We start from the raw sequence: 18941 nt of genomic DNA on the forward strand, positions 1-18941 counted from the left end.
GAGGGCAAGGAGCTGTTCCAGTTGGCAGCAGAGGGTAGGACCCGAAACAATGGGCTTAAATTACAAGCACAAAGGTACCGGTTGGATATTAGGAAGAACTTTTTCACAGTCAGAGTAGTTCAAAAGTGGAATCAGCTGCCCAGGGAGGTGGTGAGCTCCCCTTCATGGGCAGTTTTCAAGAAGAGGCTGGATGAATATTGGTCAGGGATGCTTTAGGCTGATTCTGCACTGGGCAGGGGGTTGGACTAGATGGTCTGTATGGCCCCTTCCAACTCTATGATTCTATGATTCTAGGTCCCCTCCCTCCCACTGTGAATGTAAGAAGACTTGGCAACTTTTGGATTTTCAAACCTTCCTGCCAACATTAGTACCATTTCGCCTCCATACTTCCCCCCATTCCACTGTCCCAGCCCTGCCACTGATGCACATTTTGCTTGAATTTTTTAAAAAAACAGTGGCTACTATCTTGCTACAGCGTTATAATTCTCGACAGCATTATAGCTACTAATGATTTTAAAAGCCTGCTGAAAGCCCTCCTGTGGATGGAAGACAGGATCTTGCCCAGATGTGGCTGAGTGGACGAACAAATGGTACGAATAGGCATCTATGGCCAAATTAACTTCTTATAGACCAATAGACCAATCTTAGAATTTCAGAAAAAATTGACTTTTTTTGACTATGTAGCTGAAAATTAAGAAAAATAAGAATAGCTATTATTAAAGCAGACCAACTGTAAAATTAATATTTTAAAACTTTGGTTATAGATGTTGAGTGTATGTAAGCAAGGGAATGGAGAAGAGAAATGGTTGTGTAGTATAACAGGCTGTTATCTGCATTTATTGTTATTGTGTATTGTTATACTGGCCATTTTCACATGCCTAAAACGTCCAGAAAATCATGCAAAACTCACGGCTCGACGGCGTCTTCAAAGCGCGATTTCTCGTTTAATGGCGCAATTTCTGATGTCATTGTGCCATTAAATGGGAAATTGCGCTATGAAGGCACCATCGTGCGCGAGTTTTGTGCAATTTTTTGGAGGTGTTTAGAGGTGTGTGAAAATGGCCATTATTTTATCCATTGTTTATTGTCTCTGTTGTTTATTGGATTTTTTACTTTCTTTTCTATTATAAATTTTTATGTAAGCAATAAACAGTAAACATAAAAGATAAGAAAAAAAACACAACAATCTGAAAAAACACACTAACATTACATATAAACATGAAATAACAAACAAGACAAGCAACAAATAGTAATAAAAAGAAAATACAACTTAGAAAGATAGGAAGAGGAGAAAAGAAGAAGAAAAGAAAAAAGCTAAACTACATGCAAGTTGAGTTCCGATTTTCTCTGTGACAAATATATATCATTTTCAAAGTTTCACTTATTCTATGTTAAACATAAGAGCCCTCTTTTTTCTGTTGTTCATGATTCTTAATCCATAAATCCAGATATCATTAAATCATTGTTATCTATCTCATGTAAAAAATCTATAAATGGTTTCCCAAATATGTAGATAATGTCTTTTCTCTAACCAGTGAAGTAAGTTTTGCCATTGGTGCCAACTCCAAAAATTTATCCACCATTCCTCCATCGTAGGCAATAGGGAATTTTCCATTTTTGTGCATACAATACTCTTGTTGCCGTGATCATATATAAAAATAAAGGTCCAAAACTTCTTTCCAACTGGCTGTCCATCATTTCCAACAAGAAAGTCTCTAGTTTCAACTGGATTCTTTTACTTTCAAATAAAACTTTTTAAAAAGCAAAGAAAGCCATCTTGCGTCATGGATGTGGAACGAACAGAGACAAGAGGATACTGAGAAAAACATGGAGTGCCCCAATGGAGGGCACTCCATTGATACTTCAATGGAGTGCCCCAGTGGAGGGCACTCCATTGATACTTCAAATGCCTCTGCAGTAATGCACACTCAACAGATAATCGTTGCTGTGTGCTAAGACTTAGTAAGGGCAGCAGACCTGGCAGACTAGAACAGCTGTAGATTCTCATTGGTTTTGTGCCATGCCTGCAGCCTGGCACAGTAAAGCACATTCAGCCAGCAAATACTGCTGGTGGGAGAAGAGAAAATCAGTGATGTGTGATTCTGAGTTGCTGCTCCTGATTGGACAGGAGCAGCCAGTGGCGTTTTGCACATCGGCCACTTCTGAGTTGAAACAACTTAGCATTTGGGCAGTGGTCGGTTACCCTTAAAGGTCCACAGTTTTTCTTAACTCAATCCATGCTTTACCAATCCTTTTTCAGAGTCAGTCTCAGTATGATGGTTGTTTTAGAGTTCTGTATTTATTTCAGTATCCCGGCTTCTTTTTTATTTGTTTGGCGCCCAGCGCCCAGGGAGACAGGGCTGTAGAATCTGGATCTTGCCCCAGGCACAGGAAATAACTGGCATCGATAGAGGAAGCTGGTGCCATCTGGAAGGTACTTTCCTACTACCACCACAAATATGTCTGAAATTAGCACCTAGGAGAACACATTCTAGACAAAATTTGCTGCCGAATACTGTACCAGCTGACTTGCAGTTTAGCACATTTTTAATACATTTAGTTCATTCATTCAGTCATTCATTCAGCCCTTTGAAAGAGCTGAATGTCAAAAGTTTATTTATTTCAAACATTTCTGTCCTGTCTTCTCTCCTTGGACTCGGGGCTAACAATGCAGATTACAAATGAAAACACAGACCGGAATGCACAAACGGCAAATTTAGAAGCACTCAGGATTTAAAATACATTAGATCTTTAAAAAAAAAATGAAGTCATACTTCAGTCTTGAAAACCTAGATGCTCCATTTTGAGATCAAATTCTGACGAGAAAATCCAAACGGCAATTTTTAAAAATGGCTCGAATGCTTATTTTTCCCAAAGTTCCTTTACAGCTCGGTGTCTATCCATTTGTCTGTCCATATTTCTCCATTGTTTTTCTCGTTCTCTTCCTGCTTCAATTTTTCCCCTTGTCTATCCAACGTCTTTACTCTTCCCTTTTCTCTCGGCCGCAAATAAATCTGTGAAACAGGCCAAAATCCCACCCAGCCTCGCCTGCAACCAGGACGGTTCCAACCACTTCAAGTAAAAAGTGCAAATCCAGGCAGGATGGTATTAGGAAGAGATGAGCCCTCCCTGGTAAATCCTTTCTATCCCATGCACCGGCAAGAGTTTGCTGGGAGGATTAACCCATGTCTTGTTCTCAATCCCAGTTTATGAGTTTCCCTGCTGGCTGGGAGGATCGTGTGTGTTTAAACAACAGCCTAATTAATCCTCGTTTTATTACTTTCTCTTGTCAAGTGGCTAAAGAGAAGCTGTCAGCCCAGCGAGCCGCCCCGCTTGCATTTGTTTAGTTCCCAAATTACTTCATCAGAACCATCTGCTGTGAGCGCCATGGCCAGAGTTATTTATTTCTCTATTCCAATGCCTCTCCGTGCCAGGAGGCTGAAGACGGGAAAGGAAGTTTTAGGGTCATGGATGCAGCCGAGGATTTGGGGTGGGGAGGGGGATCAGTGGAAGGAATGCCTATCGAATTGGCAGGTGATGCTCGAGCAGGATTGGCCTACAAATGGTTTGGAGACACTGAGCTAGACAATGCAGGTGGAACTGGCTTTGAATCGAAGAACTTCTCTAACAATGAAATTTAAAAAGGAAATTGTAAAATCCTATTTGTTTGCAGGGGAAAGATCAATTAGTTATCAATCAATTAGGCATCCTATGGGAGGTGTGGAAAAGAGCAAGAGTCCAGTAGCACCTATAAGACTTACAAAATTCCTGGTAGGGTAGGAGCTTTCGTGAGCCGCAGCTCGTTTCTTCAGATACAACTAGAATGTGAGTCCATCCGTCCTTATATCTTGGGGAGTGGAGTGATTACAGAAGCTGAATGATAATAGCCGGTGAATGACAAAGATGGTGTCTGTTTGTACCTGTGCAAGTTTCTTCACAAGGTTGATGGATTTCCATTCTGTGCGGCTAAGTGTGGTGCCTTCCATGGAGATAGATCAAGATGGGTAGCCGTTTTAGTCTGGCTGTAGCAGTGGAAAAGAGCAAGAGTCCAGTAGCACCTGTAAGACTAACAAAATTAGAGGTAGGGCATGAACAATGGGTGGTGTGTAAGGGTTTACCTGTATGCACATCTGCAAAAAGTCTTCTAGCCAAAGAGTTGGAAGATCCATGCAGGTTGTGTTGTTGTTGTTGTTGTTGTTGAATCAAGCAAGGATAGCTCCAAGAGTTTTCTTTTTTGTGGGCTCTTGAGTATCAAAATAGCTATGTACCCCCCCACACACACTTTCTGCCCACTGTGATTACCATTGTTCTTCCGCTTGCTTTTCCTCTCCCATCATCAGTTACCAAGTTTTTACCCACGTCCCGATTGTACATTTGGCATTCTTCGCTGCTGGGAACGCAGAGATCTGCCCTTCGGCACCGAAGCTTTCACAAAAGAGTTTTCTGCACGCTTTTGACCCTGCATTTTTCCATGCCATGCCACCAGAGGACGCTATAGCAATTACCTGCTTTTTAAGCCCCTCAAAAGCAGCAGAGGAAATGGCAGCTGCAAGAGGCTGATGAAATGCACCCCTTCTTATCCAGGTAGCTTGATATGGCGCTTGTACTGTGCTCAAAAAGAAAAAAGCAGGTTGAAAAAGAGAGTACCAAGCATACAGAAAAGATGATTAGACCACAGATGTCATGTGGATGCTCTACTCCACCCCCCCCCCCAAAAAAAACACTGCTGTTTGGAAGCTGATGTAAAGAAAAAGTGCCATGTGGAAACCACTCAAGAAGCTTTGCAAAGCTGGGCAGCTTTGCCACCATTGGCGCAACAGCTGAGAGCCTGCCAAACATAAAGATCCATTTCTGGACACCGAGCTTTTGGGTTTGGTGCAAAGAGAGGAGAAATCTGGGGACCAGATCTTTCCAGGTCTCATACTGTCTCCAACTGATGCAGACTGGACTTAGCCAGAGAATGATTCCCTCCTTGCTAGAGATCTGAAATCTGGATGAAGGAGCCATATTCACTACGCCTTGTGGAAGATGGATACGGCTACCTATTCTTCTCTAGTTTCTCCCGCTCTCCTGTGACAAGAGATTGCTTTGGCTCCCAGAAAGGAGGGTCGGAAGAAGCTGCTGAGAAAATGGCAGAACAGGGGGAGTAAAGCTGTAGCCTCCTTCTGAAAAGGCTACTGCTGCTGACCCATCATGCCACACTCCCTTGCTCCTAATTGGTTGCCAGGTCATAGCATTTTTTCCAGGGCATAGCATCTAGGAGTGGAAATACACATTGCAAATTACCTGGGAATGCTTAAGTGCAGGATTTATGTGTGGTCCTTGATTCACGTGCAGGCTGTCTCTTGCTCAGCGCGTGTGCATGCCGCTTTCACCGGAGCTCCCTTTGTGTGATTACCTCTACAAATGAGTCGGGAGAAGAGCACCGATTCAGCTCTGTTTTTGCTGCAAGAACAAGTACTGTAGGCTCCTTTGACTTGCCAATTTACATTGATTTAAGGGGTGAGAAACCGTCAAGATCTGCCTTTCAATGAATGGATGTGGGAGGTGGGGGAAACTGGGATACTTTTAGGAGCTGAGGAGGAACCGATATCAAGTGTGCGAATGGACTCACAGGGAGCAAACTGAAGTGTGACTGTGCGAGCGCGTGCATGGAAAGTTGGAGGGAGAACACCTGAAATGAGGTTCACTTGAGCATCCCTAGGTGTAGAGAGACACAGGGCCAAGCTACAAGTGACGAATGACACTTGAATGGCAAGTGGATTGAGTGGAGGGCAAGTGAACAGGGAGAAATACACTTGCCGTTCAAGTGTCATTTGTCACTTGTAGCTTGGCCCTGAGCGTGGTCCCGAAGCAGAATGGGCAGCGGCAGTGTTTCTTGGTAGGTCCAATTGATCCCTTGATGGTCTGTGGGCCCAGGCAAAAGCTTGACTACGCCAACTGTTGACAGCAGGTTTGAAAGAAGGCAGAATATACGTGGAAGTGCTAGGATGCTCCTAAAGCTACTTTTAATCATTTTTAGAGTAAATACTGGTTGCAGCTCTAAATATATGATGGTCCATGGTTGGTGCACCATGGAAAAATGTCTCATTTGGCCTTCTAATGTAACTTTGGGCCAAGCTACAAGTGACAAATGACACTTGAACGGCAAGTGTATTTCTCCCTGTTCACTTGCCCTCCACTCAATCCACTTGCCAGGCAAGTGTCTTTCGTCATGTGTAGCTTGGCCCTTGATCTGCGTCCTGTACAATCCCTCATTCCATCTGCTCTTGAGTTCTAGGGTGCCAGCAAGGTTTGAAATTCTGAAATCAGGAAATGTACCACCCAGTTGTACATAGACTCACAGCCGTAGACTTCTTGATCTAATTTTTTGTCTCTTGCTGTTTGCAAGTCTTAAAACAAAAAGAGCCATATATTTTAATTTAAGGATATTATTAATTCAGGAGGCCTACCCAAATTAACGGTAAAAGGGATGTCATATGGCTGTATAAAGTCACATTTCACGGCTGAATTTGCAAAGCTTAACTACGAGTCAAAAGTTTTGTCCTAGAATTGGATTTGCAGGCTAAACAAGCTGGGGAGGTTACTTTTCTTGCAGGCTTGTGGCTTGCTTTGGTCAACTCATCTGGAGCTGTTTGCGCTGTAAGCACATTTCTGCAGCTTGTTTGTTGATGTGACACGCTACAAACGGGGTTGGACAAAGTGACTGGGGAAACTGAGCTGGTGGATGCTTTTACCTGAAATCTGAATAGTGGAAATGAGGCATCCGATCTTACAATACCTCTTATTCTAAAGAAGGCTTTCATGCGTCTGCCCTGGTTTGAGCTAATAAAGTACATATTCCTAATTCGCTGCTACACTGAAGGGCAAAATTAGACATTGCCGCAGACAACGGGGTTACCATTAAAAAGGCATCCGTGTGATGCATTCTCTTCTCCCCCCTTCCCATAACCTGTCATTTTCCTTTCCCCATGACATGATGTCACATCATGTGGTTCCCATCAAAAACCATTGAATCGAGAGGGTGCAGAGGAGAGCGACGAGGATGATCAGGGGTCTGGAGACTGAGCCCTACGAGGAAAGGCTGAGGGCCTTGGGAATGTTTAGTTTGGAGAAGAGGAGGTTGAGGGGGGACATGATTGCTCTCTTTAAGTATTTGAAAGGCTGTCATTTGGAGGAGGGCAGGGAGCTGTTCCAATTGGAAGCAGAGGGTAGGACCCGAAACAATGGGCTTAAATTATATGCACAAAAGTGCCGGCTGGATATTAGGAAGAACTTTTTCACCGTCAGAGTAGTTCAAAAGTGGAATCAGCTGCCTAGGGAGGTGGTGAGCTCCCCTTCGATGACAGTTTTCAAGAAGAGGCTGGATGAATACTTGTCAGAGATGCTTTAGGCTGATCCTGCACTGGGCAGGGGGTTGGACTAGATGGTCTGCATGGCCCCTTCCAACTCTATGATTCTATATGGAACCATGTTTTCAGCAGCAGCCAGAGCGCATCCTTTCATCCTAATTCTACAGAAATAAGGAAAATAACCTACCTACTTTAAAACGTGTTTCCCCCTCAATGGATTACAGCAGTTCCCTGCTCAAAGATTCTCTCTGAGTATATGCAGAGTTCCCTCCATCACCATGGGATGGTGTAGCTATTAGCCTCCAGTCATCTGGGATTTCAGGGCAGGCCCTTCTGAATCATGTGCTACGGTTTTTAGGAGCACTGGCGCCTCTCCTTGTCCAACCCTGCTCATCAAATGTTGCACATGAGAATTGGTGAAACAAACGAATCAGTTTGGTGTAGTGGTTAAGAGCGCGGATAACCACCAGGAGTGTCTCTTAACCACCAGGAGAAGTTAAGGGTGCAGTTAAGAGTCAGTTTGGAGTAGTGGTTAAGAGCGGCAGGACTCTGGAGAGCCGGGTTTGATTCCCCACTCCTTCACTTGAAACCAGCTGGGTGACCTTGGGTCAGTCACAGCTTCTCAGAGCTCTCTCAGCCCCACCCACCTCACAGGGTATTTTGTTGTGGGGATAATAATAACATACCTTGTAAACCGCTCTGAGTGGGTGTTAAGTCATCCTGAAGGGCGGTATATAAATTGAATGTTGTTGTCATCATCATCATCATCTTCCTCCTCCTCCTCCTAGCCTGTCGCCAGCAATGGCTACTTGCACTGAAGCATGATAGAAAGAGTCACTCCCTGGATTCAGCCCCTGGGTCCAGTAGTTAGTATTTTATTTAGTGTTACCAACTTTAAAATTGACTCTGCTCCTGTGTCTTTAACAACAGCATGCAGAACAATAGGATACTATTGAATTTTAGTTGGTTGGCATCTCAAACTCTTTTACCGTAAATGTGTCTCTTCCCCCGTCACTTCCAAGGAACCCACCGGGGAAGCTTTTGTAAACTGCTTCCCCCATGCTGATAAGCCACAAATAACTAACATCTAGAAGGGGCTAGTAACTTCCATAGGCTTATCTGCAAGACTGGTCTCTCCCCATCCTAACTGCTCTGCCCTAACTTTTCTTCTTCTTCCCCCAGGCTTTTCCAGACCAAATGCAGCGGTTGCCTAAAAGCTGTGGCTCCATCAGAGTTCATCATGCGGGTGCTGGAGAACGTCTACCACATCCACTGTTTCTCCTGCTGCGAGTGCGAGCGGCGCCTGCAGCGTGGTGACGAGTTCGTGCTCAAGGAAGGGCAGCTGCTCTGCCGCAGTGACTATGAGAAGGAGAGGGAAATGTTGAGTGCTATTAGCCCTGCTCCCACAGAGTCAGGTGAGGGGCGAGGGCAGCAGAAGAGACCTGCATTGTCCAGAGGACAACCGTTCCTCTGAACATTGGCAGAGTTTCCTTTTTTTAACCAATGTGCTATATGGCTCAGGCATCCAATGCCACTTACAGAAAAAATCAGTGGTTTCTTGTGGCTACCACCAAAAGAAGCTCATGTTAGAAGGGAAATGGCAAGTATCTTTAATTGGTTAATATATCGAGATATCTTAAAATTTTTACAAGGTGAAGTTAAATGGCTGGAACCCGCCCTGAGCCTGCTAGCTGGGAGGGCAGGCTATAAATGTAATCAATCAATCAAACTAAAATCAAGAGAAGAGTTGTCAATAGAGGGACTTATTTGTCAATGGTGTACATAATGCAAATCTTGGAAAGGTTTAAAGTAGATAAGAGGAAAGGTTTAAAGTAGACAAGAACTCTGTTCTTATATATGATTACTGCAGCGAGACTATTATATGGACAAAACTGGAAGTGTCCAACACTCTCTGCAGTAGAGGAATGGTTGATAAAGGTGCTGGAACTTGCAATGATGGCAAAACCTACTTCACTGATTAGAGAGAAAAGAAGATAATAAGTTCATTTATTGCCGAATGGAAACCCTTCATAGACTTTTTATATGAAACAGACAGTAATGATTTGATGACTTGTGGATTTATGGACTAAAGAATGTGGACATTAGAAAAGAGAGCTTTTATTTTTAACAGAGTAAGAGAAAATTTGAAAATAATATCTGTTGCGGAGAAAATCGGAAGCCGCCTCTTAATGTATATAGTTTTTTCATCTTTTCTGTTATCTTGGTCTGTTATTTTGGTTTGTTAGTTAGTTGTGTGTAATTGTATCTTTATTTTTTTCTTTTTACTATATAAAACTCGTAAATAAAAAAGGAGAAAAAAATCAGTGGTTGATGTCACATAGGAGCTAAATAGCCCTAGTTCTAATCTTACCATGCTGCAAACTTCAGTCCTTTCCTCATCTACAGCTTGAGATGATAATACTGGCCTACCTTGCAGGGCTATTGTAAGGACTGCAAGGTGATGTGTTGTGAAATGCTTCCAACACTGAAAGCGCTATATGCATGCTAAGCCTTATATGGCATGTAAATGATATTTTTAAAAAATTAATGCTGCCTCTGTTGTGATTCCATATTTGCGCTCACTTATGCAAATCTTTCTTTCTGGAAGAAAGATGAATGCTTAGTAACATGGCTTCCGCCTTCCTTTATAGTAAAGAGCGAGGACGAGGATGGGAGCCACCCACACGGCAAAGGGGGCGAGGAAGGCAAGGACCACAAGCGCTCCAAACGCCCACGCACCATCCTCACCACACAGCAGCGGCGAGCGTTCAAGGCCTCCTTTGAAGTCTCCTCCAAGCCCTGCCGGAAGGTCGAGTATCCCTGTTTTCCTTCTTTCACCTAGAAGGGACTTCCCAAACCAGCATTTAGGGCATGGAAGACTTGTGCTGTCTGAATTATTTTCACCGTCTACCTTGCAAGCTGACAAGCTATCACTCAAACCTCCCCTCCCAACCACCACCAGGAGAAAAGGGTGGCTGTAGGTTTTTCATTGGCTCAGATTGTCCATGGGCTGCTCCATCACATCCATCTCCCCCACCTCCAAATTATGGTTCCCCTTTCTCTTTTCCCTGATTGTACCTATGCAGGAGAGAGCAGGGCACCATTCTCTCACGTGTCATTTCACCCTGGGCTATGTCTTGAAGTAGTGAGGAGGAGCTGGAGGTCTGCGTCCTGCAGAGTTCCTCCAACAGGACATGAAACAGCAGTGACCCTCAACATGACATCCGTGGCCATAATGTCCACTGATGTGTTTCCTGTTGTCCACTTGCTTCTGCCCCAATCACCTCTTTCCCCGAGCCTCTTCTTTCCTCAAATCACCTCTTTCCCCAAGAGCCAACGTTGGCTCTTCTTTCCACCTTTTTCCCCAAGAGCCAACCTTGGCTCTTCTTTCCTCAAATCACTTCTTTCCTCAAGAGCCAACCTTGGCTTCCTTCCATCTCATCAGAGCAAAAAAATACTTCAGAAAAGCCAAGGAGATGTCACCTTTGAGTTTGCAGGGAGTGCTAGCCATTCTCCAGATAGAGGCTGGAGATCTCCTGGAATTACAACTGATGTCCAAACTACGGAGACCAGTTCTCCTGGGGAAAGGCTGGACTCTCTGACCTTATGCCCCATTGAGGTCCCTCCCCAACCACCACCCTCCCTAGCCTCCTTCTCCATATCTTGAGGAATTTCTCAACCAAGAGTTGGCAGCCCTAGGGAGTCCCATTCAGAAACAGCTACCTCCATCACAGGAGATTAATTGGCTTGAAACCTCCTGACATTTTATGATCCCCCTCCCATGGCAGCCATTTTGTGATTTGGTCTAGTTTCCTGTAAGAGCTATTATGGTGGTATCTACTCCCTGTTTTCTAAGTTCCAAAAGTGTCTACAGGCACAATAGTATTGGCCATAGAGACTTCTGCAATGCTCTGGGCAATCTCCTATTTCCTAGTGCCTGAATGAGCAGTGTCTTTAATTTGGGGTGGCCCCTCGCCCAAACCATGGACTTCAGAATTTGCCCAACCATACCTTCCTCTCTGTTCCACTGGCAGCACTCAACTGCCACGGAATCTTTTTGTTCCATCATTACATTTTCCCCAGTGATGTAACCAGCATTCCAGAACAAGGGCGGGCCTAACCTGAGCTCTGTGTCCTACTGGATACACCAACCTATGCCTCATTAGTCATCATTTCTGCAATTCTGTGCACTGCTCCTCGTCCCATTCTGGATCCATTGGCTCTTAGCTGTAAATCTGCATCCAGTTTATCTAGTTGTGGTATCAGGGTGGAAGGTAGTAGGATAAATGCTGTGCGTGGGATCTTCCAAATGCTTAGCATGGCCCAGGAGAGAGGGATAGAGTGTGAAGCATGTAATGTTTTCCTAGTTATTTTATTAGGCAAGGCTCAAAGAAATCCTTAGAATTCCCTGCAAAAATGGCAAAAGCTCGTTTTCAGTTCAGCTCAGTATACTAGTCAACTTTTTAAAAACCCTTAAGCATTTATACCTGGATAGCGTAGGTTAGCCGTCAGATCTCAGAAGCTAAGCCGGGTCAGCCTTGGTTAGTAGTCGGATGGGAGACTTCCGAGGAAGACCAGGACTGCAGAGGCAGGCAACTTCTGTTAGTTTCTTGCCATGAAAACCCCGCCAGGGGTCGCCATAAGTCAGCTATGACGTGAGGACACTCTCCACCATCACCAAGCATTTATAATAATAAAGCATAAACAGAGACTGTTTTTAAAAGTTAGCCTATGGAAAGCTGGCTTAGAGAAACATCGAATTCTGAATTGTTTCCGGTTTTGTAACTGTCCCTTTCTGCTCTCCACCCTGGGCAGGTGAGGGAGACCTTAGCAGCTGAAACTGGCTTGACTGTCCGGGTGGTACAGGTCTGGTTCCAGAATCAAAGGGCCAAGGTGAGTGACCATCTCAGAGCTTTGTATCCACACAGCAATAAATCTTTGGGGCAGTTCACAGAAGAGATAAATTACTGGCTGGTAGAGTTTTATCCAAGGTTGCCAGGTCCCCCCCCCCCCAAGTCCAAACAGAGGACTTTTCCTGGGGCTTTCAACACGGGATTTTCGGTCAGTTCCGGCCCCAAACTGCTTCGATGTATCTCCACTTTCCACCTGCATTTTTCTGCTTTTAGTTTCCACTTTTTTGGTTTCCCCCACGATTTTTTCTGGTTCTTTTGAGTCCACTTTTACCCCCAATCTTTTTCTGGAAGCAAATTTTGAGTCGATTTTTCCTTGTGTGTATTGTTTCTTTTGGTTTTGTTTGATTCGCCCACTTCTACCCACTTTTCGATGATTAGACATTTTTTGTCATCGAATCATTCGTCCCCCCCCCCACCTTCCTCTCTTCTCCACCCCGGTTTTGTTTTCTGCCTTTTTAAAAAAATGTCGGTTTCATATCACTGTATCAACCTACCATTGTAATAACAGATACAACAGATTCTCTGAATTCTCAGTGCCAGCCTCCACCTCCTGGCTGTGGATAAGCCTGGGTAGGGGGTCTCAAGTTTGGACTGCAGTGTGTGGGGTGGGGACTTAAGTATGAATGGAGGAGCTGCTCCCTTTTTAGGCTTTCCCATGCATTATTGTCGTCGTCATCATCACAACAACATTCAATTTATATACCGCCCTTCAGGACAACTTAACGCCCACTCAGAGCAGTTTGCAAAGTATGCTATTATTATCCCCACGACAATCACCCTGTGAGGTGGGTGGGGCAGAGAGAGCTCTGGAAGAGCTGTGACTAAACAAGGTCACCCAGCTGGCTTCAAGCAGAGGAGTGGGGAATCAAATCCGTTTTTCCAGATTAGAGTCCTGCCGCTCTTAACCACAACACCAAACCAGCTCTGCAAGGCCTTCCCTATGTGTCCATTTTTGATCTTTAAAAAAATCCAGCAGTTATATCGATATATTGATACAAACATGCACTAAAAATAAAAGAAGGGGTGCTGTGACTTCACTGATAATGCCACCAATAACGACAGCAGTCTCACTTGGAAATCCTGATTATTTAAGTCTTCTGCAGAGCAAAATAAAATGACTCCAAAACTGTAAAAATGCAAAGGGAAGACAGACATGCAGAAGAATGGTACCCGAACTGATTTCAACGCTTGTGGATCAACTGCTAAAAAAATTAGGAATGGGACGAGCAGGGCTCATTTCGAGAGGGAACGCGCAGGAACGCAGTTCCGGCAGTTCCTCAAAAAGGTCACATGTCAGGTGGCCCCGCCCACCTGACCCTCGGCCATTTTGGGCCTGTTTCAGCCCGGATTGGGGCCAAAACGGCCCAGATTGGGCCTCTGACAGGTGGTGGATCACTCTCCCACTCAGCAGCAGCCTGATCCTCCCTTTCGGCCATTTTCAGCCCCTTTTTGCCATTTTGGGCCCAATTTCGGCCATGAATGTCCAGGATTGGGTCCAAAACAGCCAGGATAGGTGATGTCAGGGTGTGTGTGGCATATATAGATCAGTTATGCTAATGAGTGATGGAAAGAGGCGTGGCATATGCTAATGAGTTCCTCCAGCTCTTTTTCTACGAAATGACCCCCGGGGTCAAGCATGTGGAAAAGTTCATTTTCTCTCTAGAAAAAGCCATTTCTGGCCTCCAAAAGCTGGGTAAAAAAAATACAGCTATCAGTTTCCCCGTCTGGCTTAAAGCAACCTGGGAGTGGCTGTTTCCACTGAGAAAACAGCAGGAGAGGGGATGGTTAAGGTCTTCCTCTTTCTCTCCCCACACCATTTCTCCTCCTTGATAAAGTACTTCCAGAGGCAGCATTTGCAAAAGGCAAAACAAAGGTATTCAAAATAAACCCAGGAAGAAGTGGTAATGAAAAATTTTGTACCTTCCCTTCCCTTGGGCATCATATACATTATACTGCATGCTGCTATGTTGAATGGTAAACTGCCTTGACGTCAATAGCAGAAAGGTGGCATCTAACTGTATCAAATGGATAAATAGTTTCTTCGGCAATGCTACTCGGTGGTGGAGGCAGGGGGGCAGAGGGCACCTGCTTTGGAAGGGGGCAGCCCCCACCTCACCACAATTTAGGAGGGGGATCCTGTCCTCCCTTCCCCCTTTTGTTGCACCCCTGCCCAGGAGCATCCATACTCCCCCTTGCAGATGAAAAAGATTGCCCGCAGGCAACAGCAACAGCAGCAGCAGCAGCAAGAGCAGGAGCAGCTGGGAAACACCCGACTCGGGACGGGAAGGGGGAACGGCCGGAGCAGCAGGCAGAGCAACGAGGACAGTGAAGGTGAGTTGGAAGCAAGTCCAGAGGCAGGGCCCTGCATGCGGTTGGGAGGAAAGGTATACTTTACTGCGGCCCTGAGGTCCAGAGGGGCTCAGCACAGGGTGCAATAACCATTACCTTAAGGGAAAACTGAGGATAAACTGTAGATGGTGCCTGCGGATATTTGTAGAAACTTATTTCCTTGTATCTATTTATCTGTTGTTCAGATCTTGTGAGATTTGTGGAGGCAATTGGTAGCAGAAGTCACAAGCTGAATTATCGGGCTTCTGGGTCCACCATATCAAGAACTGCCAGTCCTAAAATTCCTTTTGCATAAGTGGGCGGGCGGGAGGGACACCTGACGGGAAGGGCAAAGCAAAGTACTGTAAGACGGAGGGAGCAAGTTCTGCTGCTTCTTCTGGTAGGATTTGCAGGCGCAAAATATAACTGTGTGCAATTCAGCTCGAGAATACCAACTGCATATTCGAAAAATACCTGTTTGTTATTATTCAGGTGTATCCAGATATATCTGGCTTATGCTGATATATTTGGGTAAGCCAGTATTTAAATTCCCAAATGATCTGGATATATTTGGGGATATCGGGGAATCTCATTCGAATGATTGCAGCAGCTTGTGTTCCCCCCCCCCCGACTTTTGCAGGCTTCCCAGACAATAGGAGGAAGTGAGGAGGCAGCATTATTCTGTGTGTGTGTGTGTGTGTGTGTGAGAGAGAGAGAGAGAGAGTGTGTGAGAGAGAGAGAGAGTGTGTGTGTGTGTGAGAGAGAGAGAGAGAGACTTGCTTGCCATATGCCATTGCTGGGATTCTCTTGTTTGATGCTGGTTCTATTGGGCACAAATTGGCCCTGAGTTCTGCCTGGCATCTTTGAATGACACTGGTTCTGTTGGGCTTGTAACAAAGTCCCTTGCTTCAAATTTGGTTCTGTTGGGAATCTATGGTATGACATTGGTTCTGGTGGGATTCTCTGGTATGACGTTGGTTCTATTGGGCTATGTTGGTTCTGTTCACACTGGGATTCTTTTAGTTGCTGTTGCTTGTTTGGCTAAGATCCAGAGGAGTTAGCCATGTTAGTCTGCAGTTGCAAAGAGTCCAGTAGCACCTTTAAGACTAACCAACTTTATAGTAGCATAAGCTTTTGAGAACCGCAGCTCTCTTCGTCAGATGCATGGAGGGTATGAAGAAACTAGCCGGAGATATATAGGTGGTGAGCACATTGTTAATCTATTCTTCTGGCAATAACTCACATTTTGGAAAATAGCAGAGTCCAGTAGCGCCTTCAAGAACAACCAACTTTATTGTAGCATAAGCTTTCTACATTTCCTCCTGGCTTTATTGCTTCAAGGCTGACAGCATCAGAGAGGATGTGATTGCCAGTGATTAGGAACGCGAAAAAGACTTGGGGAGGAGAAGACCAGTTGCATCTAGTTATTTTTTTTTAAGTGTCTGTACTTGATGCAGTTTGCTCCTTTCTTTCCTTGCTCCTGCCTCGGCTTCCTGGATTGCTGAATAGATGGCGCCAGCGTGCATGGCATAGACGGGCTCATGGTGCCGTATTCCAGGATTGCCCAGCAGCAACTGCTTCCCCTGGACCAAAACAGCTATAGCACAGACTTGTATCGGCAAGGACTCACACCACCCCAGTTGCCAGGCGACCATCTTCACCCCTACGGTGAGCCTAGCTCCTCCAATCCTGTTTCTTGAAGAACTTCTCTTGACCCAACCCTTTCAGTAACTCGTCCTCTTCCCCACTGACCTATTTTGCCCCTTTCACGGTATTTGTACAGGGTTATATTATCAGTAACCTAATTCACTGGTGTTGGCATTATGTAGCTCCCCATGCAAAAGGAGGCAACACTCAAAAGCCTCAGGGCCAAACTACAAGTGACAAATGACACAAGTTGGACCCTTGTCAGCTTCCCTCAAGTTTTGATGGGAAATGTAGGCAGCTTGGCGGAATGTTGGACAAGTGACAGTTGAAAAGTCCATTGGACAGCAGTCGGAGAGCCAAGCTGCAAGACCAAGACGCCTACATTTCCCATCAAGACTTGAGGGAAGCTGACAAGTGTCCAACCTGTGTCAGGCATCACTTGTAGCTTGGCGCTCAGTGGAACCCTCTCCTAGTCCCTCCTTCTGTTTTTTTGCCACTTCAATAAAGGTTTTTTCCCCCTCCTTCAAAAGGCCATGTGTGCACATTGGAATACTTTAAAAAAAAAAATTAGTGGAATTGAGAGGGCTGCCTGCCAAAAGAAGAATCATAGTTTAAATCAGTGGTTACCAATCTTTTTTGATCCACAAGGAATTCTGACACAGTACTGGGCACAACCACAAAATGGCTGCTGCAGGAGCCAACCATAAAATGGCTGCCACAGGAAGCAAAATGTCAGAGAATGATGTGATGCATAAACCTAATAGTAACTCTTCAATATTTCAGGCAGAAGCTCTGTTTAACAAGATGCCTTTTAAATGAACATCTTGTTTAACAATATTTTTTTCCATAGATACAGGTTGTTTCCACACGCTCTCACCGAACACTGGCAGCCTTTCCTCAGGAATCCATATGGCTCCATTTCCAAAACGGCTGTGGGCTGTTTGGCTTCCATTTTTTCTGCTCCTTTTCTGGGAACGCACTTTCCATGTTCCCAGAAAAGGCGAAGAAGAAACGGAAGCCAAACGGCCCGCAGCCATTTTGCAAACAGAGCCATTTGGATTCCTGAGGAAAGGCTGCCAGTGTTCGGTGAGTGGGCTGTCCTTTTAAGAGCGTGTGGAAACGGCCACATTCAGCCAAGCAGCGAAGCTACTTCCTTGTGCCGTGGTGGCAACCGCTGTGCCTGTAAGCACTATATAGGGAAATCTCTTGATTAAATAAATCACAGTTTCACATTATGTCTGCACAGTTGTCAGGTATATATTTGGGGAGGTTTGTGCCTCTCTCTGGAGGAAGGAAGACTAATCAAGTTGAAATCCCTTCAGTCCCATCTGAAATAATTTGTCAGTCCCTGGCAGTTAGATCCCCAAGTTCTCCACAGTTAACACACAGGTGTTCCAGTTGAAGTAACTTTATTAGAGATTCATTCAGTACAAGGTGCTCAGACAGTGGAATTGGCAGAAATGACATATGTGGGGCTAGCAGTGTTAGTTATAGGGAATATTCCCGCCTTTTGGGAAAGAGGACCATTAACGGGGGGTGGGGGTGTTGGAGTGAGACATTGTTTTAGAGTAGACAGTGAGAAAGATGAACTTATCTTTGGTTCTCAAGAAGGATACATTTCAAGCCAGTTTCAGCTGGCAGTCAAGGACACTGACTCAGAGCCAAGCTACAAGTCACGCCTTACACAGGTTGGACACTTGTCAGCTTACCTCAAGTTTTGATTGGAAATGTAGGCATCCTGGTCTTGCAGCTTGGCTCTCCGACTGCTGTCCAACGGACTTTTCAACTGTCACTTGTCCAACATTCCGCCAAGCTGCCTACATTTCCCAGCAAAACTTGAGGGAAGCTGACAAGTGTCCAACCTGTGTCAGGCGTCACTTGTAGCTTGGCTCTCAGTGGAGTGAGAAAGAGAAAGTAAACGTTTGCAAGATAACCTACTGGCATTGCAGCAACAAAGAACTTCCCATGCTCTCAGAGACCAGAGGCAGCACCCATATACATTCATGGCAGATATGCAGGAGGCATATATGACATAATTCTTACCCATTGTTTGTCCTCTCCATCCCAGACTCAGAAGGCGTCTTCCACGACATGGACAGTGACACCATTGGCCATTTGGGTGACTGCCTGCTGTCAGCAGCAGAAGCCAACCTCTTGCAGACCCGAGTGGGGAACCCCATTGACCGGCTCTACTCCATGCAGAGCTCCTACTTCACCTCCTGACCGCGGGGGACGTTCCTGGCTCTTCTACCTGACGCGCGCCATTCTGGGCTTGAATGGGGAATTGCACGGAGGAGCGAGACCGATCTGGAAGAACTCCTTAGATCTGGCATGTGTCGTTGTCAGCCTCCCGAGTGTGAATTCTTGGGTACCATCCACTGAGTCTTCAGAGGTCTTTCCTCAACTGCCTCTTCCCCTCCCCTGGCCCGAGGTCCTATAGGTGGACAATTTCACATTATGTTGCTGTAATTAGAGCAGTGTGTTTGGTGTCGAAAGTGTAGGGCATTCAAAGCTAGGTTGATGCATCAGCAGAGACAGAAAGCCCAGAAAGTCTCGCTGGGGCCCTTGGTGAAGACTAAGTTTCCTGCCCTGTTGTGCTTCTTTCATGATATTTCTTCAGCCTGCCATCTCTTGTTAATTTTCTTCAGCGTTGGCAAAGCACAGTTGGACATCAGGTGAACCTGCTGCCTTTCAGGAGAAA

General features: G+C 45.2%; 1 protein-coding gene across 1 annotated transcript in view; it reads left to right on the top strand.

Moving 5' to 3' along the window:
* Positions 1-18463, top strand: part of LOC129346294 (LIM homeobox transcription factor 1-alpha-like) — a 105109-nt gene extending 86646 nt beyond the window's left edge. The window contains exons 3-8 of the mRNA XM_055003644.1: positions 8535-8767; positions 10004-10161; positions 12168-12245; positions 14464-14596; positions 16103-16261; positions 18309-18463. Of these exons, the coding sequence (XP_054859619.1) occupies positions 8535-8767; positions 10004-10161; positions 12168-12245; positions 14464-14596; positions 16103-16261; positions 18309-18463 (916 nt within the window). The remainder of the gene's footprint in view (positions 1-8534; positions 8768-10003; positions 10162-12167; positions 12246-14463; positions 14597-16102; positions 16262-18308) is intronic.
* Positions 18464-18941: the final 478 nt, after the last annotated feature.

The sequence above is a fragment of the Eublepharis macularius genome, chromosome 19, assembly GCF_028583425.1.
Source record: "Eublepharis macularius isolate TG4126 chromosome 19, MPM_Emac_v1.0, whole genome shotgun sequence".
In the NCBI taxonomy this organism is placed as follows: domain Eukaryota; kingdom Metazoa; phylum Chordata; class Lepidosauria; order Squamata; family Eublepharidae; genus Eublepharis; species Eublepharis macularius.